This window comes from Gorilla gorilla, chromosome 5 (assembly GCF_029281585.2).
Source record: "Gorilla gorilla gorilla isolate KB3781 chromosome 5, NHGRI_mGorGor1-v2.1_pri, whole genome shotgun sequence".
Lineage (NCBI taxonomy): Eukaryota > Metazoa > Chordata > Mammalia > Primates > Hominidae > Gorilla > Gorilla gorilla.
The window spans coordinates 49,219,665-49,241,007 of NC_073229.2; the positions used below are offsets into that span (position 1 = coordinate 49,219,665).

General features: G+C 52.3%; 1 protein-coding gene and 1 non-coding gene across 5 annotated transcripts; both read left to right on the top strand.

The window, feature by feature from the left end:
* The first annotated feature begins 2,885 nt into the window (after positions 1-2,885).
* PRRC2A (proline rich coiled-coil 2A) lies at positions 2,886-20,228 on the top strand. 4 transcript variants are annotated; one of them, XM_004043658.5, is made up of 31 exons: positions 2,886-3,169; positions 5,008-5,219; positions 6,038-6,215; positions 6,567-6,666; positions 6,756-6,828; positions 7,483-7,626; positions 7,772-7,923; positions 8,104-8,183; positions 8,332-8,474; positions 9,089-9,179; positions 9,299-9,515; positions 10,083-10,557; positions 11,462-11,652; positions 11,866-12,163; positions 12,909-13,119; positions 13,457-15,310; positions 15,698-15,966; positions 16,178-16,308; positions 16,555-16,684; positions 16,791-16,876; positions 17,073-17,297; positions 17,452-17,592; positions 17,714-17,785; positions 17,902-18,069; positions 18,287-18,369; positions 18,529-18,739; positions 18,830-18,928; positions 19,053-19,265; positions 19,362-19,456; positions 19,554-19,644; positions 19,766-20,103. In XM_004043658.5, exons 2-31 carry the CDS (start codon positions 5,108-5,110, stop codon positions 19,904-19,906), a joined length of 6,474 nt encoding a protein of 2,157 aa, XP_004043706.4. In that variant the 5' UTR covers positions 2,886-3,169; positions 5,008-5,107; the 3' UTR covers positions 19,907-20,103. The 4 variants fall into 4 exon arrangements, with proteins under 4 accessions (XP_004043706.4, XP_004043705.4, XP_063563179.1 ...); XM_004043657.5 differs by having other exon boundaries at positions 2,941-3,169; positions 5,045-5,219; positions 19,766-20,228; XM_063707109.1 differs by lacking the exon at positions 19,053-19,265 and having other exon boundaries at positions 2,941-3,169; positions 5,045-5,219.
* Positions 5,397-5,528, top strand: LOC115935161 (small nucleolar RNA SNORA38). Its single transcript, XR_004070861.1, has one exon. It is a non-coding gene; the product is annotated as a small nucleolar RNA SNORA38 (small nucleolar RNA).
* Positions 20,229-21,343: the final 1,115 nt, after the last annotated feature.

The window sequence follows — 21,343 nt, forward strand, 5'->3', positions numbered from 1 at the left end:
TCCGAGATTGCATCATTGCACTCCAGCCTGGGCAACTAAAAAGCGAAACTCCGTCTCAAAAAAAAAAAAACAAACATACAAACAAACAAAAAACACTTGAATGGGTAGATGAATGAAAGAACTGGTGCTATTAAATAAAGCAAAGAATTTACAGCTGGGCGTGGTGGCTCACGCCTGTAATCCCAGCACTTCAGGAGGCCGAAGCGGGCAGATTACCTGAAGTCAGGAGTTGGAGACCAGCCTGGCCAACATGGTGAAACCCCATCTCTACTAAAATACAAAAAATTAGCTGGGCATGGTGGCGGGTGCCTGTAATCCCAGCTACTCGGGAGACTGAGGCAGGAGAATCGCTTGAACCCGGGAGGTGGAGGTTGCAGTGAGCCGAGATCACGCCATGGCACTCCAGCCTGGGTGAGAAGAGTGAGACTCTGTCTCAAAAAAAAAAAAAAAAAAAGACTGGAAGGAGAAACTCATTGGAGACAATGACTATGGACATCCCTTTTAAGAATTTTGCTGCAAAGGGTAACAAAACGGTATGTGTGGTAGCCGGCCGGGGAGAAGGGAGAAGAGAATCATTTTGGAAGTTTGAAAACAGAAGTCATCTTAAATCTTACTGAGCCTCTGACTAAAATTCTCATCTGATTTCTGCAAACTTTTTCTGCCTTCACTTTTCATAATGAACAAGCCGTCTCCTTTATTTAGCCATATCAGCCTAGGCACAGGCCCCCAAACTCATGCCTCCACTAATCTGTTCTCTGCACCTGAGATGTACACCTTCTTCTGAAACTTGGGTAAGTTCTAAACTCGTTCTTCATATCTATTTATTTATATATTTTTGACAGATATCTACTCCGATCATTCTTCATATCATTTTTTTTTTTTTTCCTGAGATGGAGTCTCATGTTGGCCAGGCTGGTCTCCAACTCCTGACCTCAGGTGACCCACCCACCTTGGCCTCTCAAAGTGCTGGAATTACAGGCGTGAGCCACTGCTCCCGCTCCCGGCCCTTTTTTTTTTTCTTTTCTTTTTTTTTTTTTGAGACGTAGTCTCACTCTGTCGCTAGGCTGGAGTGCAGTGGCGTGATCTCAGCTCACTGCAACCTCCGTCTCTCAGGTTCAAGCGATTCTCCTGCCTCAGCCTCCCAAGTAGCTGAGACTACAGGCACGCGCCACCAGTCCAGCTAATTTTTGTATTTTTAGTAGAGACGGGGTTTTGCCATGTTGGCCAGGATGGTCTCCATTTCTTGACCTTGTGATCTGCCCGCCTCAGCCTCCCAAAGTGCCGGGACTACAGGCATAAGCCACCACGCCCGGCCTCATATCTCTTAATAAGAGTTTTTCTAGAAACATTTCTCAATCACCCCAGGCATAATCATATTTTATTTCTCTACTTCTTTCTTTTTTTTTTTTTTTTGAGATAGAGTTTCGCTCTTGTTGCCCAGGCTGGAGTGCAATGGCACGATCTTGGCTCACCACAACCTCCGCCTCCCAGGTTCAAGCGATTCTCCCGACTCAGCCTCCCGAGTAGCTGGGATTATAGGCATGCGCCACCACGCCTGGGTAATTGTATTTTTAGTAGAGACGGGGTTTCTCCATGTTGGTCAGGCTGGTCTCGAACTCGCGACCTCAGGTGATCCGCCCGCCTGAGCCTCCCAAAGTGCTGGGATTACAGGTGTGAGCCACCGCGCCCATCCTTCTTTTTTTTTTTTGAGACGGAGTCTTGCTCTGTCACCCAGGCTGGAGTGCAACCTCCGCCTCCCTGGTTCAAGCAATTCTCTAACTCAGCTTCCCGAGTAGTTGGGATTACAGGCGCCCGCCACCACGTAGGGCAAATTTTTGTATTTTTAATAGAAATGGGGTTTCATCATGTTGGCCAGGCTGGTCTTGAACTCCTGATCTCGTGATCCACCTGCCTCGGCCTCTCAAAGTGCTGGGATTACAGGCGTGAGCCACCGCGCCAGGTCTTATTTCTCTACTTCTATAATATCCTGTGCATTATCTCCAGCGCCTTCAAATCATAGTCACTGAATGATCTGTTGAATGGGTATAACTCTTGATGGGAGCAGAGAGCTCTAGAATCGGGTAGTAAGAGACAAAGGAGGGTAACAGTACTGCATTTCACAAAATGAAACCCATTGTTAAGAAATTACAAATTCCCAATAATTTCAAATACAAAAATTTATTCACGAAAATTATGTTATAAAATTAAATGTCCGTCTTAGTCGATGGTTGCCCATATTTTGATGAACGAGTCATTCCTAGCCTATCTTTGTTCAAATGATTTGCATATATTATGCAAATAGGTAGAACTGCCCGAAGAATGCCTACGCTGCGTGGTGCGGACGAAACGCTTCCCGGGACCTTTGGATTGGTCTGTCTAGACACCTCATTTGCATGACGTAATTTAATAACTGGAAGGCCCCGCCCCTCTGGTGCATTTCCCCGCTCCAACCACCTCCTCAAACTCACGGCAAAGGGATGCGAGAGCTGGACTCTTACCAGGCCTGCGGAAACTCAGCCCTCCGGCAGCTAATCCCGCCCGCCAGCCCCCGTCCTCTCTCTCTTTCTCCCTAGCTGAAGGCGCCACGGGCCGTGTGTCGTTGCCTTCCACTTTTGGCGTCCCTACGTCTCTCCGCTCCCATCTTTCTACCAACGTCCGACGCACGCTCCGCCTCTTTCTCCCACATTCGTCGTGTAAATTCTGCGTCCCAACCGCCCAGCCGACCTGCGCCGCATTCCCGCCCCCTCAACACGTCTCAACGGCCGACGCTGGGGGCCCGCCTCCTTAGCCAATCGGGGTCCTAGTGCCCTTAAGTCCCTCCTCTTTATGCAAATAACCTCCGCATGCTCCGCGCGCCCGGCCCTTTTTTTTTTTTTTTTTAAACTAAAGACAGCCCTGGAAGTAGAGGGTTAGGGTAGAAAGTGCCCCGCCCTTTATGCAAATCAAGGGGCGTGTCTAGGCGCGGAGGGAGGTGGGAGGTGGGAGGGGGTGCTCCCGGGGGCGGCGGTTGCCCGGATGGGCCGTTAGTCGGAGCTCAGCCGCGGAGTGAGCGAGGGAGACGGGAGGAGCCGAACCCGGCGCCATCCGCCGCCATCCTCCCCCGCCCCATCGCCATCCCGTCCCGGGGAGCCCCTAGGCCCGGGTCCCGGATCCCCGCGCACCCGGCCAGGTGAGTCTGGGTGAACCGTGCGCTGACGCCCTTTTCCGGCGCGGGAGAGGTGGTGGCGGTGGCGGTGGCGGTGGCGGCGGTGGCGGCGGCGGTGGGCCGGGGGGAGGAGAAGCTGCCATTAGCCGCCGCCATTTTGTCCTCCTGCTGCCGGGCCTGCTTGCCCCTCCCCCTCCGGTACCTCTACTCCGGGACCCGCACCTCCGGCAGTTCATTCAGGATCCGTAGTCTGCCCCTAACCACCCACCGTCTTGGCTTCAGGGGGTGACCCCTGCGCCTGGGTCCGTAACTCCCTACCCTCCGCTGCGCTCCTGGCTTTTCACCCCCATTTGTGGGCCCCCTCCCCGGCTGCCGCCCCGTGGTGGGCCGCGCCCGACGGTTCTCTCGGAAGGGCGCTTTTCCTCCATATTGGACCCCCTCCTATCATCCAGCGCTGTGTTCCCCCCTCTGGATGCCCCTCTTCGTGTCGAGCCACTCCCACTCTAGAACCCTGCTTTTATCCCAGCATCTTTGCTTTCTATGTTGCTCAGTCGCCCTATGTCTGCTTTTTCATTTTTCCTATTCCTCGTCTCCTTTCTCCCCCAACCCCGTTTTTCTTCTTGGGCCTCTGCCCCCTTACTTCGTTGTCTACATCCTTTTTTTTTTTTTTTTTGCCATTCCTGTTTCCATATATTTTCCACCTGCTTTCGTATTCATTATTTTCTGTTAGTTTTGGTCTATTCGCTACATGACTCTTGTATTCGTTTTCCCTTCATATATTTATCTTCACAGATTGGCCTCCTCAAACACCTACGAAGCAACATCCATCTCATCTCTAGCTTGTCATAAAGTTCTTTCTCCCCAATTTTAGCTTTCATTCTGGGCCTGTCTGGATTTCCCTGCTTTCTTCCCCACTATTTCTTATCTCTTTACACTGTTCCCGTCCATAAACGAATGCCTGGTCACTCTGGAATGGACTGAGAGACCTGTCGTCCGGCTTGCTTAGGGAGCTGGAGGTATCGAGTAAAGAAACACTGGTGATGGACATTTTTAATGAGGATAGGAAAACGAAGATGGCTCTGGCCTTGGCCCTCTGTTTTCTGGCCCATGGTTACAGGGTGCTAAGGTGGCTCCATAATGCTTTTTCTCAGTTCTTCATATGGTAAAACAGTATTTCATCTAGAGGCGATTTTTTCCAGGAGCCAGTACAGGAGCAAGTTTAGGAAAACATGGGATATTTCAAATATGTGGGGTTCCTATAGCCTGGGAGTATGTACAGCCCCAGTTGTTCTATGAGGATTTCTCTGGTACCAACCCCCATTCCGGCTGAGCAAGCTCATAAAATCCTTAAACTCCCAGCATACCTTCCTGCAAACCTTCCCAGATGGGCACGAGGCTGCTGGGCTGGGAGCCTGGGGTACAGGGCCCTGGGGGCATGATTAGGGAGCTTGTGTCCAATAAATAGGGAATCTAAAGTGTTGTTTCTTCTTCTCTGATGGAATTGTATGCTTCTTTTTTAGTTTTCTCTTGCTTGAATTTGTCCTGTTGTAAGTCTCTGAAACGATTTTGGTGGAGAGAGAAGAGATTATTACTTGTAGGGAATTACTCTTTGTAGACAGGCACAAAGGGCAGAGTTTATACTAGGAGGATGCTGGATTTTTACTTAGATTTCCTTGACAAAGGTGTCTGGGGGAAAGGAGGGAACATGGCATTTGAGCTATGAGGGAGCTAAGTAGATCATGGTTGCTTAAGAAGAGTGGGCAGTTTACATAGACTGGAGGAAAAGACACCAGAGGGCCTCATATCTGAGTCCCTAATGATAATGCAATGGAGTTTTTAAGTTTCTGTTATGGTCTGTACAGGGGACAGAGACTGAGACACTTGCTGTCTGGCCCACAGGCTCCGGCACGTTTTGGGGGAGGTGCCTGCAGGACCCAACATACTCAATGAGCTTCCAGCGCAATGTCCGATCGCTCGGGGCCGACTGCCAAGGGAAAGGATGGAAAGAAGTATTCCTCGCTCAACCTGTTTGATACGTATAAGGGCAAGTCCTTAGAGATCCAGAAACCCGCTGGTGAGAGTCCTGCAAAGATGCTTCTGATGGTTGAAAGCTAGGCATGCATGGGGCATATGTTTTAGAGCTCTTTAAAGGGAAGTGGCTGTAGTAGAAATACCAAAAGACTAGAGGAGATTTCCCAACTTTACACTGGGTCCTTTAAAGGGGGTGTGGGCTCTGGGTGAACACCAGTTATCCTCCTACAAAGGCGTGTCTGTGGTTCCCTGTCTTTGGACACGTAAGAATTGGAGGAAAATAAATGTGGATTTGGGAAACTTTGAGGCCAGCTTGCTTCTTGCAGGCTCATGATCAACCAATCTCACATAAAAGTATTGAATGTTACATATCTCAGCCTTCTTGATAGGGATTTCATAGATTTTTTTTTTTTTGAGACAAAGTTTAGCTCCTGTTGCCCAGGCTGGAGTGCAATGGTGTGATCTTGACTTACCACAACCTCCACCTCCTGGGTTTAAGCGATTATCCTGCCTCAGCCTCCTGACTAGCTGGGATTACAGGCATGCGCCACCACACCCGGCTAATTTTGTATTTTTAGTAGAGACAGGGTTTCTCCATTTTGGTCAAGCTGGTCTTGAACTCCTGACCTCAGGTGATCCGCCTGCCTCGGCCTGCCAAAGTGCTGGGATTACAAAGTGTGAGCCACCACAATCAGCGCGATTTCAGAGATTATTAAGGGCAGGGGAGGGAATCCCTTCTAAGAGAAGTTTGGAGGAAGTAGGTAATAAAATATTCAACATGTATAAATGTGTCCCAGGATAGGAGGCCATCAGATCTCCCGTATGAGGCATTTTCGACCCTCTCTCCGTCTTTTTCTCCAGTTGCCCCTCGCCATGGCCTGCAGAGTCTCGGGAAAGTTGCCATTGCCCGGCGTATGCCACCTCCAGCCAACCTTCCAAGCCTGAAAGCCGAGAACAAAGGCAATGACCCCAATGTCTCACTAGTGCCAAAAGACGGAACAGGATGGGCAAGCAAACAGGAGCAGTCCGACCCCAAGAGGTAGACAGAGGCTTGGGGGACCTATAGTGATGGGTATTTTAACTTGAACTTCAGGGAGCATTGGGGCTTGGTTTAGTCCAGCCACGTCTGAGCCAGAGACTAAGAGGTCCCTTTCTTACCTATTGCAGGTTCCTTGTTAAATGACTAAGGAATGGTACTAAACTTTAGCTTTTTGTCTTGGAGAGAGAGCATGAAAAAATAGACAACAGCCTACAAAGGATGACAAAATTATTTTGTCCTTATATTTGTAAATGGTAGCAATGGGCATGATTTCAGTCCTGAGTCTCCACCAGTTGGAGAAGTCAGGGAGGCATCTCAGGTGTGAATAACCTTCCCATTCTGTCCCCTCAGTTCCGATGCCTCAACCGCTCAGCCGCCGGAATCGCAGCCACTGCCGGCTTCACAGACGCCTGCCTCCAACCAGCCGAAACGACCCCCAGCAGCCCCCGAGGTACCTGGAGAACTAGAGGGGTGGGGAGGAAGAATGGTTCATAGCTGCCCCACCCACATCATTTATCATCTTTCTGAACACTTCCCCAGAACACTCCTTTGGTTCCAAGCGGGGTAAAGTCCTGGGCACAAGCCAGCGTCACCCATGGAGCACATGGAGATGGTGAGTGCAGCACTTAATTGGGGAGCTGTGTCTGGGCACCATGGGATGCATGAACCCTGCACTGTATTTTCAGCCAAGTGACCTTGGTCCTCTTTGGCTAAATCAAGGACCACCCATATTCAGTTTCATGGAGGCACATGAGCAAGTTTAAGTCTCAGTCTTATATGATGGAGTGTAGTGGTGCCAGAACTGACCTCCTTGGGGAATAAGCAGTTATTCTGTAGGGGGGTGAGTTTGAAGGCGGGAAACCTGATGGTCTGGTACCTGTCAGAGCCTTCCACTTTTTTTTTTTTTTGAGACGGAGTCTCATTCTGTCACCCAGGCTGGAGTGCAGTGGCACAATCTCGGCTCACTGCAACCTCTGCCTCCTGGGTTCAAGTGATTTTCCTGCCTCAGCCTCCAGAGTAGCTAGTGGGACTACAGGCACACGCCAACACACCCAGCTAATTTTTTGTGTGTTTTTAGTAGAGATGGGGTTTCACATGTTGGCCAGGATGGTCTCGATCTCTTGACCTCGTGATCCGCCCGCCTCAGCCTCCCAGAGTGCTGGGATTACAGGCGTGAGCCACCGCACCCGGCCAAAGTCTTCCACTTTTATAGCATGTCCTCAGGAAATGTATTTCTGTCTCCTGTTCTGCATCCCCATCCTAATAGGTGGAAGGGCATCAAGCCTACTGTCGCGATTCTCTCGAGAGGAATTTCCGACCCTGCAGGCGGCTGGCGACCAGGACAAGGCTGCCAAGGAAAGGGAGTCTGCCGAACAGTCGTCTGGGCCCGGACCAAGCCTCCGCCCCCAAAGTGAGTGGCTGCCTTTTGGCCAAGACATTACCTATTGCATCTCAGAGCTAGGTGCTGGCTTATTCACCTTCCTCCCCATCACTTTCAGCTGTGTTCACTTGCCCTCCAATCATTGATACCTCTCTCTACCTTTTCCAAAATACAGATTCTACAACTTGGAGGGACGGAGGTGGGCGTGGCCCTGATGAGCTGGAGGGCCCGGACTCCAAACTTCATCATGGTCATGATCCCCGGGGTGGGCTACAGCCTTCAGGCCCACCCCAGTTCCCTCCCTACCGCGGAATGATGCCGCCTTTCGTGAGTCTTGGTGTCTTGTCTTGGAACGATTACACTGGAAGCTGGAGAGCTAGGAATCAGGACTTAGTCTTTGACCTATGAGATAGAAGGGAGGGTGGGAGGATGATTGATAGCAGGCTTAAGGAGCTAGAAGGGTATATGACTGTCCCTCTGAGCAGCTACTGTTGGACCCTTTTACAGATGTATCCCCCATATCTCCCGTTCCCTCCGCCCTATGGACCCCAGGGGCCTTACCGATACCCCACTCCTGATGGGCCCAGGTGAGCAATCCAGGTCTGGGTTTGTGGCTGGGGGCAGGGGAAGCTTATTGGGGGAGGAGATGGTTTTCTAGCCAGGAGGCTCAGTCTAGGATCAGTGTCGCATATGGTTATACAACATGCCATATTTCATTTTCTTTTTTATGTACAGCCGTTTTCCCCGTGTGGCGGGCCCCCGAGGCTCAGGGCCACCAGTGCGCTTAGTAGAGCCTGTGGGTCGTCCCTCTATTCTCAAAGAGGATAATCTCAAAGAGTTTGATCAGTTGGATCAGGAGAATGATGATGGTTGGGCAGGTAAGTGGATATTAAGGGTCAAGAATTTGGATCTCAAAAGGCAAAACCTAATGAGGAAAAAAAAAAATACAGGGTTATGTGGGTGAAAGGCAGACATTGAAGTGTAGGAAGACCAGGCCCAATGGCTCACATCTGTAATCCCAGTGCTTTGGGAGTGTTAGGTGAGAGGATCGCTTGAAGCCAGGAGTTCAAGACCAGCCTGGGCAACACAGCAAGACCCCCCCACCTCTACAAAAAAAATAAAATTTTTAGTTGGGTGTGGACTGTGCATCTGTGGTCCCAGCTACTCTGGAGGTTGTGGTGGGAGGATTAGTTGAGCCCAGGAGTTGGAGGTCACAGTGAGCTATGATCGTGCCACTGAACTCCATCCTGGGCAACAGAGCGAGACTTTTAAAAGGAAAAAAAAAAAAGAAGAGTAGGGGAGGATGGATGAGGAATACCAAGTCCTTGCAAAGTGGTGAGAGGAGTAAGAATGACAAGACTTCATTGGTGGATCTAGACTTCGGAGGGAAGGATGTTGGCATTGGTAGTCCAACTTGTTACATAGTTCCAGACTACCTCCCAAGATTGGAGGGCAGAATGCTTGGGTTACTAATACTCATATTTCCCCTCAGGGGCCCATGAAGAGGTTGACTACACTGAAAAGCTCAAGTTCAGCGATGAGGAAGATGGGCGAGACTCTGATGAGGAGGGAGCTGAGGGCCAGTGAGTTAGGGCCATCAGGGGAGAAGAGGAGGGGGTCTTGGTTTGTATTTTGGTAATATACTCTTAGAGGAATATATTAGTTGCAGCTGATTTTAATTTCACTGTTGATCTGCTCACAGCAAGGATTCCCAATCAGCTTCTGGTGAGGAACGGCCCCCTGAAGCAGATGGCAAAAAGGGCAACTCCCCCAACAGCGAACCGCCCACTCCTAAGACGGCCTGGGCAGAAACCTCTCGGCCTCCAGAGACAGAGCCGGGACCTCCTGCCCCAAAGCCTCCCCTACCCCCACCTCACCGGGGCCCCACCGGGAACTGGGGCCCCCCTGGGGACTACCCAGTGAGTGTCTCCAATAAGGGATTGAGAGGGTCAGCTGTGGGAAATTGGTGTCAGCTGAGTAATTGAAGCGGTTGTGATATAGAGGAAGGGGGGTGCTAAAAATGGGCTGTGTGAAGTGCCAGGCTGCAGAACATCCTGGGAAGCTTTTAAATATCTTTGGTAATAGGGGAGTCTGGGTAAGAAGTGAGAAACTGGGATGCTAATGAGGAAAGAAGAAAAAGGAGCCCTGGGTGTTTGGGTTTCTGAAGGAGAGAGGGAACAGAAAAATAAAAAGACTAGGGTGGCTAGATAGCTGGATCTGCTAGTATGCATCTGTAGTCCAAGCTACTCAGCAGGCTGAAGCAGAAGGATCACTTAAGCCCAAGTTCAAGACCAGCCTGGGCAACATAGCAAGACGTGGTCTCAAAGAAGACCAGGATAATGAGTTTGTCACCACCCAGAGAGATCAACCCCAAAGCCCGGGTCGTTGCATCCTGCAAGTAGCGACAGTTGATTTGTCTGTAAAAGAGATGGTAGAAAGCATAGTAACTGATTCCCCTGGCCCTGCTGGGTCTTGCCAATTGACAGGATCGTGGGGGTCCTCCCTGCAAGCCCCCAGCACCTGAAGATGAGGATGAGGCATGGCGGCAGCGACGAAAGCAGTCGTCATCTGAGATTTCCCTGGCAGTGGAGCGGGCCCGGCGACGGCGAGAAGAAGAGGAGCGGCGCATGCAAGAAGAGCGCCGGGCAGCCTGTGCTGAGAAGCTCAAGCGACTCGATGAAAAGTTTGGGGCACCTGACAAGCGGCTCAAAGCAGAGCCTGCTGCCCCACCTGCTGCCCCTTCTACCCCAGCTCCACCACCTGCAGTCCCTAAAGAACTCCCTGCACCTCCAGCTCCACCTCCAGCATCAGCCCCAACACCAGAGAAAGAACCTGAAGAGCCAGCACAGGCCCCTCCTGCCCAATCTACTCCCACTCCAGGTGTGGCTGCGGCTCCCACTCTGGTGAGTGGTGGTGGCAGTACCAGTAGCACCAGCAGTGGCAGCTTCGAAGCCAGCCCAGGTATGGAGATGGGGATAGGTACTACCAGATGTCAGATCACTGCTTCAAGGTGCTTAAAGGTGCAGGGTGGTAAGGCTGGGGATAAATGAAGTAGAAGGCAGTTGTTTTGGTTTATTGGACTATCAGTGATAGTGTTCTATCATTTGTATATCTGAAGGAGGGAAGGTTTTGTCTGGAATCTTAGGTTGTAGTCTAATACCATTTCTTGGCAGAGTACTGTAGCTCACGCCTGTAATCCCAACACTTAGGGAGGCTTGGGGTGGAGGATCGCTTGAGCCTAGGGAGTTTGAGACCAGCCTGGGCAACAAAGCAAGACCCTGTCGGCCAGGCATGGTGGCTCACACTTGTAATCCCAGCACTCTGGGAGGCCGAGGCGGGCAGAACATGAGGTCAGGAGTTCAAGATCAGCCTGGCCAACATAGTGAAACCCGTCTCTACTAAAAATACAAAAATTAGCCAAGTGTGGTAGCATGTACTTGTAGTCCCAGCTGCTTGGGAGGCTGAGGTAGTAGAATCACTTTAACCCGGGAGGCAGAGATTTCTGTGAGCCAAGACCATGCCGTTGCACTCCAGCCTGGGTGACAGAGCAAGACTCTGTCTCAAAAAAAAAAATCCTGTCTCACAAGAAATACATAAATAAAAATGAAAACTATTTCCTGTAGGCCAAGACTGAAGAAAGTACTGTTATTCTAATGGTTTCATAGAAAGTTAATGCCACCACCATAGGCTCATGAGAGGCCATGAAGTGCTTTAATGGGTCTTAAATGGGAGGGGCTTCAATAGAATAGATGTTGAATAGAATATTTTAGTCTTAAGGGAGCTAGAGATGAGACGTGATATTCCTGGGGTGTTCATGGAGTGTCTATTGTCGGACTAGATCACTCTTGTGTTTTTTTCGATGCAGTGGAACCACAACTGCCCTCAAAAGAGGGTCCTGAACCACCAGAAGAGGTTCCTCCTCCTACCACACCCCCAGTTCCAAAGGTGGAACCCAAGGGTGATGGGATTGGTCCCACCCGCCAGCCCCCTAGTCAGGGCTTGGGCTACCCCAAATATCAGAAGTCGTTGCCTCCTCGTTTCCAGCGGCAGCAGCAGGTGAAATCAAGTTGTTTACCCTCTAAGGGCTGCTTTTCTTCCTGGCTTCGGTCCCTAATTCTCTTCATAAGTTACCTTCTGGGTCCCTTTGCTTCTTTGTCCAGTTGTCTCCATTGTCACCCCAATTTCCCCTAGTCCAAGTTTTTTCTTTTCTGATTCCTTTGTCCATGTGTGCTTTGAGCCCCTCTCATCTTGTCTTTCCTCCTTTCCTAGGAGCAGCTCCTGAAGCAGCAGCAGCAGCACCAGTGGCAGCAGCATCAACAGGGCTCTGCCCCTCCTACCCCAGTGCCCCCATCACCACCACAGCCTGTGACCCTGGGGGCTGTGCCAGCTCCACAGGCTCCACCCCCGCCCCCCAAGGCCCTGTACCCAGGTGCTTTGGGCCGGCCCCCACCCATGCCCCCAATGAACTTTGATCCCCGATGGATGATGATTCCTCCTTATGTGGACCCCCGGCTCCTCCAGGGTCGTCCCCCTCTAGACTTCTACCCTCCTGGTGTGCATCCCTCTGGTAAGGGGGCATGGGAGGAGTGAGAAACAGGAAAGTCCCCTCAGTCTTAGGAATTGGATATCAGGGTCTTACTGTGACTCTGGTACGATAGGTTTTGCCCATCATAGTGATGAGGGAAGGGCATATGCTTAGCACTGCTGAGATAGCTCTGTTGCAAAAATGGGCTTAGTTAAGAAATAAGCAGTGGTTGGCCAGGCATTGTGGCTCACGCCTGTAATCCCAGCACTTAGGGAGGCCGAGGTGGGCAGATCAACTGAGTTCAGGAGTTCGAGACCACCATGGCTAACGTGGTGAAACCCCATTTCTACTAAAAATACAAAAAATTAGCCGGCGTGGTGGCGCTTGCCTGTAGTCCCAGCTACTCGGGAGACTGAGGCAGGAGAAACACTTGAACCCAGGAGGTGGAGGTTGTAGTGAGCCGAGATTGTGCCATCGCACTCCAGCTTAGGCAACGAGAGAAACTCCGTCTCAAAAATGAATGAATGAATAGCAGAACTCCATCTCAAAAATGAATGAATGAATGAAAGAAGCAGTGGTCCTTCATTTGCCAGGATTTATTTGGGGTGGGTTGATTCTCTTGTAGGGAATCTGAGTGGATAACCTTGTTATATAAGAGCAGGCAAGGCCCGGACCTACTGGGAACAAGAGATGGAAGAGCTGACTTGACAGGGAGGGGAGATGCTTTTTGGGCTGGAGGGCTTGTGACATGAATAGGATTATTTTTCTTTTTCTTTGGTTTCTTCAGGCCTAGTTCCCCGAGAGCGTTCAGACAGTGGGGGCTCAAGCTCAGAGCCATTTGACCGTCATGCACCTGCTATGTTACGGGAACGGGGCACTCCACCGGTGGATCCAAAGTTGGCCTGGGTAGGAGATGTCTTCACCGCCACACCCGCTGACCCCCGCCCACTTACCTCACCTCTGCGCCAGGCTGCGGATGAGGATGACAAGGGGATGAGGTGAGTCTTGGTCATGAGAAATGGGTGAGTTCACAGTGAAAGGATCTAGGCCTGGGAGAAAGGTACTTTGGGTTAGTGGTAGGGATAGGGATGAACGGGAAAGGAGAGGCTGGATGCAGTGGCTCATGCCTGTAATCCCAGCATTTTGGGAGGCTGAGGCAAGAAGATTGCTTGAGCCCAGCAGTTCGAGACTAGCCTGGGCAACTGGATACCATCTCTGCCAAAACAAACAGAAAAATAGTAAAAGAGAGTCTACATCATAATAAAGTGTTCTTTTCCCACCTAGTTCTGGTTTTCCTGAGATACTTATTTCCATTCTTTCTGTCTGTCTCTTCAGGAGCGAGACTCCTCCAGTACCTCCCCCACCACCCTATCTGGCCAGTTATCCAGGCTTTCCTGAGAATGGAGCCCCTGGGCCCCCAATCTCTCGCTTTCCTCTGGAGGAACCAGGGCCCCGTCCACTCCCCTGGCCCCCAGGCAGTGATGAAGTGGCCAAGATACAAACTCCACCACCCAAGAAGGAGCCCCCTAAGGAGGAGACTGCACAGCTGACGGGGCCAGAAGCAGGCCGAAAGCCTGCCCGCGGAGTCGGGAGTGGAGGCCAGGGCCCCCCACCACCACGCAGAGAGAGTCGCACAGAGACCCGCTGGGGCCCTCGTCCAGGCAGCAGTCGTCGTGGAATCCCTCCAGAGGAGCCAGGGGCCCCACCCCGCCGGGCTGGGCCTATAAAGAAACCTCCACCACCTACAAAAGTTGAAGAGCTGCCTCCCAAGCCCCTCGAACAGGGGGATGAAACCCCCAAAGCCCCAAAGCCAGACCCACTCAAGATAACCAAGGGGAAGCTAGGGGGCCCCAAGGAGACCCCACCCAATGGGAATCTTTCCCCTGCCCCAAGGCTTCGGAGGGACTATTCATATGAAAGAGTGGGTCCTACCTCTTGCCGGGGTCGGGGCCGAGGCGAGTATTTTGCCAGAGGGAGGGGTTTTCGGGGGACCTATGGGGGACGAGGGCGGGGAGCCCGAAGCCGGGAATTCCGCAGTTACCGAGAGTTTCGAGGAGATGATGGGCGTGGAGGTGGGACAGGGGGACCAAACCACCCTCCTGCTCCCCGAGGCCGCACTGCCAGCGAGACACGGAGCGAGGGTTCAGAGTATGAGGAAATCCCCAAGCGGCGCAGGCAGCGGGGCTCAGAAACAGGCAGCGAGACCCATGAGAGTGATCTGGCTCCTTCAGACAAGGAGGCTCCCACACCCAAGGAGGGAACACTCACCCAGGTCCCTCTCGCTCCCCCACCACCAGGAGCCCCACCTTCACCAGCCCCAGCCCGCTTCACTGCCCGGGGTGGGCGAGTCTTCACTCCCAGAGGGGTGCCATCTCGCCGGGGCCGAGGAGGAGGGAGGCCCCCTCCTCAAGTTTGCCCAGGCTGGAGCCCTCCAGCCAAGTCTCTGGTTCCCAAGAAACCTCCCACAGGCCCTTTGCCACCAAGTAAGGAGCCTTTGAAAGAGAAGTTGATCCCAGGGCCTCTGTCCCCCGTGGCGCGCGGAGGCAGCAGTGGAGGTAGCAATGTGGGCATGGAAGATGGGGAGCGACCCCGAAGGAGGCGACATGGGAGGGCTCAGCAGCAGGATAAACCGCCTCGTTTCCGGAGGCTGAAGCAGGAACGGGAGAATGCCGCAAGGGGGTCTGAGGGCAAGCCCTCCCTAACCCTTCCAGCCTCCGCTCCTGGACCTGAGGAGGCCCTCACAACAGTCACAGTGGCCCCAGCACCTCGCCGGGCAGCTGCCAAGTCTCCTGATCTGTCAAACCAGAACTCGGACCAAGCCAATGAGGAATGGGAGACTGCATCAGAGAGCAGTGACTTCGCCAGTGAGCGCCGAGGGGACAAAGAGGCACCCCCACCAGTACTGCTGACACCCAAGGCTGTGGGAACTCCTGGGGGAGGTGGAGGTGGAGCCGTACCAGGTATTTCAGCCATGTCCCGCGGAGATCTGAGCCAGAGAGCCAAGGATTTGAGTAAACGGAGCTTCTCAAGTCAGCGGCCAGGCATGGAACGGCAGAATCGGCGCCCTGGCCCAGGGGGCAAGGCTGGCAGCAGTGGCAGCAGCAGTGGAGGAGGCGGTGGGGGTCCTGGAGGAAGGACCGGGCCAGGACGAGGCGACAAGAGGAGCTGGCCCTCTCCCAAGAACCGAAGGTGGGTAGGAACAAACAAATTTATTGTGGTTTAAAAATTGGAGGAGGGGGGAAAAGCCTGAGGGAAAGATAAGTTTGGGTGGAGTGGAGATTGTGGCCTGAGGGGCCACGGGCTCTAGAATGTCAGTAGGATTTCCATATCTGGCTAAGGCAACTGGAAAGCGGTTGGTAGGGTGTTAAGAGTCAAGAACACCCACCTATGTATTTATTGCTGGTTCTTTGCTTTCCAGTCTGTGCATCTGTACACATAGGAACCCTTAGAAGGACTCAAAAACACCTGGACTTTAATAGGGAAGAGAATAGGTTGTAAGCAGAAGTTGGGAAACATAACTTGTGGGAAAAAGTAACGATTTAGTGGATACTGGAGCTAATGCTCTGTTTTCTCCAGTCGTCCTCCAGAGGAGCGTCCCCCGGGGCTTCCCCTGCCTCCCCCACCTCCCAGCAGTTCTGCTGTCTTCCGCCTGGACCAAGTTATCCACAGCAACCCTGCTGGCATCCAACAGGCTCTGGCCCAGCTTAGTAGCCGTCAAGGGAGTGTAACTGCACCAGGGGGTCACCCAAGGCACAAGCCTGGGCCTCCCCAAGCCCCTCAGGGCCCCTCTTCTAGGCCCCCAACCCGATATGAGCCCCAGAGGGTCAACAGCGGCCTCAGTTCTGGTAAGCTGGAGGGGTTATGGGTGGGAATATCTCCATCCCCAGAGAAGGTCAAGTGCTGGAGGGAGCGGGTGGAGAACCTGGCCTAGGGGCCCTGCTGCTGGGTGCGTTTCTGCAGGGAGCAAGGGTAGAAGAATTGGGAGGTGGAGTAGAGAGGAAAAGTTAGGGTCAGTGGCAGAGCCAGGCAGATGCTGACCCTTTTTCTCTTTCCCAGACCCCCACTTTGAGGAGCCGGGGCCAATGGTGAGAGGGGTGGGTGGGACTCCTCGGGACTCTGCCGGGGTTAGTCCCTTTCCCCCTAAACGTCGGGAGCGGCCTCCCAGAAAACCAGAGCTGCTACAGGAGGTAAGGGATGGGTTTGAGATTGTGCTTCACTGCACTCTTACTCGTGAAAATTCTTCTGGGTTATGTTTTCTCTGTTCTCTTTCCTGTTTCTTTCACTGTGTTTTTACTCCAGAATTCTCAGTATTAGTCTCCCATGTGTCTCCCTTGTTGTTCCCACACCCTGTGTCACCCCACTGTGTCCTGGCTTCCTGTAATTCCCAATTCCCACCCAATTCATGTTTTGCTTCTGGCCCTTCTCATCTGTAGGAATCTTTGCCACCTCCTCATAGCTCTGGATTCTTGGGCTCTAAGCCTGAGGGCCCAGGCCCTCAGGCAGAGTCCAGAGATACAGGCACAGAGGCCCTGACCCCTCACATCTGGAACCGTTTACATACTGGTGAGTAAAGCTGAGTGAAAGGACTATGGTAGAAGGGTTAAGAATGAGAGGGGCTTCTGAACTGTCATCTCCTCACTTCTCTTCTGGTTGGTGCTCCCTTCTCCAGCCACTAGCCGAAAGAGTTACCGGCCCAGCTCCATGGAGCCTTGGATGGAGCCCCTGAGTCCTTTTGAGGATGTGGCTGGCACAGAAGTGAGTGAGGGTGGGAGGGTGTGTCTGAGCTGGGACTTTTTTGAGCACTGGTCATACTCCCCCACCTGCTCTGGGTTGAGTCTGGAGCTGTTCTCTCACTTGGCTGTCCCCTTTCTGCAGTTTGTATGTGTGCATTAGTCAGGTATTGGGGTGCTTTCTACCCTGACTTAACTAGCTCCTTCTCCGCTCCTCTCAGATGAGTCAGTCTGACAGTGGGGTGGACCTGAGTGGGGATTCTCAGGTGTCATCAGGTCCCTGCAGCCAGCGAAGTTCCCCTGATGGAGGACTCAAGGGGGCAGCAGAGGGACCCCCCAAGAGGCCTGGAGGCTCCTCACCCCTGAATGCTGTTCCTTGTGAGGGTCCACCTGGCTCTGAACCTCCTAGGAGACCACCACCTGCCCCCCACGATGGGGACAGAAAGGTAAAAGACCAAAAAAGGATAAGGGGAATGTTTCCAGGAATCTGACTTTGGCCCTACCTTTTTCTGCTTTTTCTCTCTGCGTGTGTGTTCTGGGCATTCCAATTTGGATTTCCCTTTCCCTCCCCCAATGCACTTTACTGTGTGCCCAATCCAGGAGCTGCCCCGGGAGCAGCCTCTGCCCCCTGGCCCCATTGGCACAGAACGATCACAGCGTACAGACCGAGGCACAGAGCCTGGCCCCATTCGGCCATCCCATCGACCTGGTCCCCCAGTCCAGTTTGGCACTAGTGACAAGGTCTGTGTGGGCTGGATCTGGGTATCCTGAGTTGGGTGGAGAGAAGGGAAGGACTAAAGGTGGGACATAGAGGACACATGTCTGTCACGGGACAATGTCTCCTGCTTTCTTGTGATCACAGGACTCAGACTTACGCCTAGTGGTAGGAGACAGCTTGAAAGCAGAGAAGGAGCTAACAGCATCAGTCACTGAGGTAAGTGGGAGTAAGAGTTTGGTGGAAAGGCCCAAGATTTCCGGGGAAGATTGCTGGGAGTGACCAGGGCGTCCAGGATGCCAGACATCCCTCTCCATGAGGCCTCTCCTTCCCAGGCCATTCCTGTATCACGAGACTGGGAGCTGCTTCCCAGTGCTGCTGCCTCTGCTGAGCCACAATCCAAGAATCTGGGTTCTGGGCACTGTGGCCCGGAGCCCAGCTCCTCAGGCCAGCGCCTGTATCCTGAGATTTTCTATGGCAGTGCTGGGCCTTCCAGTTCTCAGGTAGGCCCCGCTTCCCATTGCATGACCCCTTCAGTGAATAATAATTTTTTTCTGCCTGATATGTATTTATAATCAAGCCTTTCTACGTTGCAGAGTTGTGAGATACCACTTTGTCACATCATTTTTCTCCCTACTTTTTGCTTCTATGGGTGGGATGGTGATCTTTTTTCTTGACCACAGATACTAAAGCTGTTTCAACCGTGCTCCTCTCCTGCAGATCTCTGGGGGAGCCGTGGACTCTCAATTACATCCAAACAGTGGAGGCTTCCGCCCTGGGACACCCTCACTGCACCCTTACAGGTAAGACTCGATGCCTGTGGATCACAGAAGTACTTGGAGATGTGTTTCGGGGAGAGGGAAGGGGAAGACACAGTTCTAGGGTACTAGAAGCTAGTGGACTTAAGGCATTGCTAGGACTCTGGCTTCCTAACAGCTTTTCTCCCCACAATTTATTTTCAGATCACAGCCCCTATACCTACCCCCCGGCCCAGCCCCTCCCTCAGCACTGCTCTCTGGGGTAGCTCTCAAGGGCCAGTTTCTGGATTTCTCCACACTGCAAGCTACAGAGCTGGGGAAGTTGCCGGCTGGAGGAGTTCTCTACCCTCCACCTTCCTTCCTCTACTCTCCGGCTTTCTGCCCCAGTCCTTTGCCTGACACATCGTTGCTTCAGGTAAGAGGGGGGCAGGTATTAGATATTGGGGGATAGGGTGGGGAGAATGATTTTGTGGGGGTTGATATATTTCTCCCTGTTTCCCGACAGGTACGCCAGGATCTGCCATCCCCTTCGGATTTTTATTCTACTCCTCTGCAGCCTGGTGGCCAAAGTGGCTTTCTCCCTTCAGGGGCTCCTGCCCAGCAGGTATATTGTATCTTCACACTTCCCCTTCATTTGATTTCTCTGTCCAGTTGCTGGCTTTGATTTTCCCTGGTTTTCTGACATTCCTCCCTGCCCCCAACATGCACACCCAAATTTCTTGTTACAGATGCTTCTACCCATGGTAGACTCACAGCTGCCTGTGGTGAACTTTGGCTCCCTGCCGCCAGCACCACCTCCTGCCCCACCTCCCCTTTCTCTGTTACCTGTGGGCCCTGCTCTGCAGCCCCCCAGCCTGGCTGTGCGGCCCCCACCTGCTCCTGCTACTCGGGTGCTGCCTTCACCTGCCAGGCCCTTCCCCGCTAGCTTGGGGCGAGCAGAGGTAAGGTACAGGAACTGAGGGGCTAGGGAGCGCCAAGACTTAGGAGTAGGGATTCTGTATTTCAAGGTAGGCAGCTCATGATTTTTTTTCCCTCAGCTGCATCCAGTGGAACTAAAGCCGTTCCAGGATTATCAAAAACTGAGCAGCAACCTTGGGGGACCTGGATCATCACGGACTCCCCCAACTGGAAGGTGAAACGGAATAGGGATGTGGACTTTCCAAGTGCTTCCTTACTTTGGAACCAGGGTCTGGATCCTAGGCTTGCCTTAGACGCCCTTCTTCCCTTAGGTCCTTCTCTGTCTTCAATTCCCGTCTGAAGGCCACGCCTTCCACCTACAGTGGAGTCTTCCGCACCCAGCGCGTCGACCTTTACCAGCAGGTGAAGGAGAAACCCTTGTGGCCCCAACTGTAAATTTGAGTTGCCACCTGATTTCCTGTCCTTCCGTCTCATCGCTGACCTCTCACTGTGACTCACTCTTTAACACATGCCTGTCCCCTAGGCCTCCCCACCAGATGCCCTGCGCTGGATACCTAAGCCTTGGGAGCGGACAGGACCGCCACCTCGAGAAGGGCCCTCCCGACGGGCAGAGGAGCCTGGGTCCCGAGGGGACAAGGAGCCTGGGTTGCCCCCACCCCGCTGAGGGAGTTCTTCTTGCCCCCTACCCCCGGGGCTTGTATATAGATTATAAATATATAAGGGGGAAAGGGGTGGGCGGGGAGGGGTTGTGGGGCTGGGGCCTCACTTCCCCTCCTCCCCCTTCCCCTGGTCCCCTGCCCCTGGGGCTGTTTGTTAAAAAAGAGTAATAAAAGGATTTAAAAAAAAACTTCTACAGTGATTTGGGGGATGGGTTGTTTGCATTGTCTTAAAGCATGGTGCTGAGTGATCTGTAGTTTCAGTCAGGGAAATACTGATTACTTATTCCAGTGAGCTGTTGAAACTAAAAACATGACCATCGTATGGGATCTTTAAATTTTTGTGAGTCGGGAATTTGGGCTGAGCTCAGCTGGATAAACCTGTTTTTTTGTGCCAGTGAGCGAGGTCAACTGGTTATCAGTCTGCAGCTGACACCTGGGCTGGTCCCAATATGGCTTCCTTTGCATATCTGGGGCCTTGGTGGGACATCTGTAACATTACTGGATTATCAACCAGTGTCTTCACATGGACTCTCCAGCAGGCCTGTTAAATGTCCGTGAGCTCATGTTCCAAGAGGTCTAGCTGGAATTTTCTAAGCTTATGCCATGCTTAGTTGATAGAGCACTAAACTAGCCAAGGTAGGGGATGGGGGGGTTTAGAAGGGACTTCAACTGCATCTCAAAGGGACTAGCAAAGAATTTGCAGCCATGGGACTTCAGTCCTTTATGATGAACTAAGGGGAAATCTCTGTTAAGGCCTCAATGTTGGAGCACACTTAAGGGGCTCTTTGAATTGGATAGACCAATTCCAGCATTGTCAAACTAAGTGGGATTTCACATGGTAACGCTGCATGCTAGTTATGCTAAAGACTATACTTAGGTCTGCAGCTGCTCAGAAACTTTTTGATGGGTAATTTGAGAGCTCTATCCTAGTGTGCACCTGGAATATGCTCCCAACTCAAAATACAGGTTTTTAATTTATATATAAAGTGCTTTCGCACAAAAAATACAAACATCAGGCTGGGCACGGTGGCCGCCTGTAATTCCAGCACTTTGGGAGGCCAAGGCGGGTGGATCACAAGGTCAGGAGTTCGAGACCAGCCTGGCCAATATGGTGAAACCCTGTCTCTACTAAAAATACAAAAATTAGCCGGGCGTGGTGGCGGACGCCTGTAGTCCCAGCTACTCAGGAGGCTGAGGCATGAGTGAGAATCGCTTGAACCCGGGAGGCGGAGGTTGTAGTGAGCCAAGCTCGAGATCGGGCCACTGCACTCCAGCCTGGGAGACAGAGCAATACTCTGTCTCAAAAAAAAAAAAAAAAAAAAAAAAACATCAAAACTGGCTTGTACAATTTAGCGTGCTGAGTAGAACACAACAGTGTCCATATGCTCACGGGGAGATACTACAAGCTTTCTGGTACTCCAAGGAAGTATTAATTTAAAAAA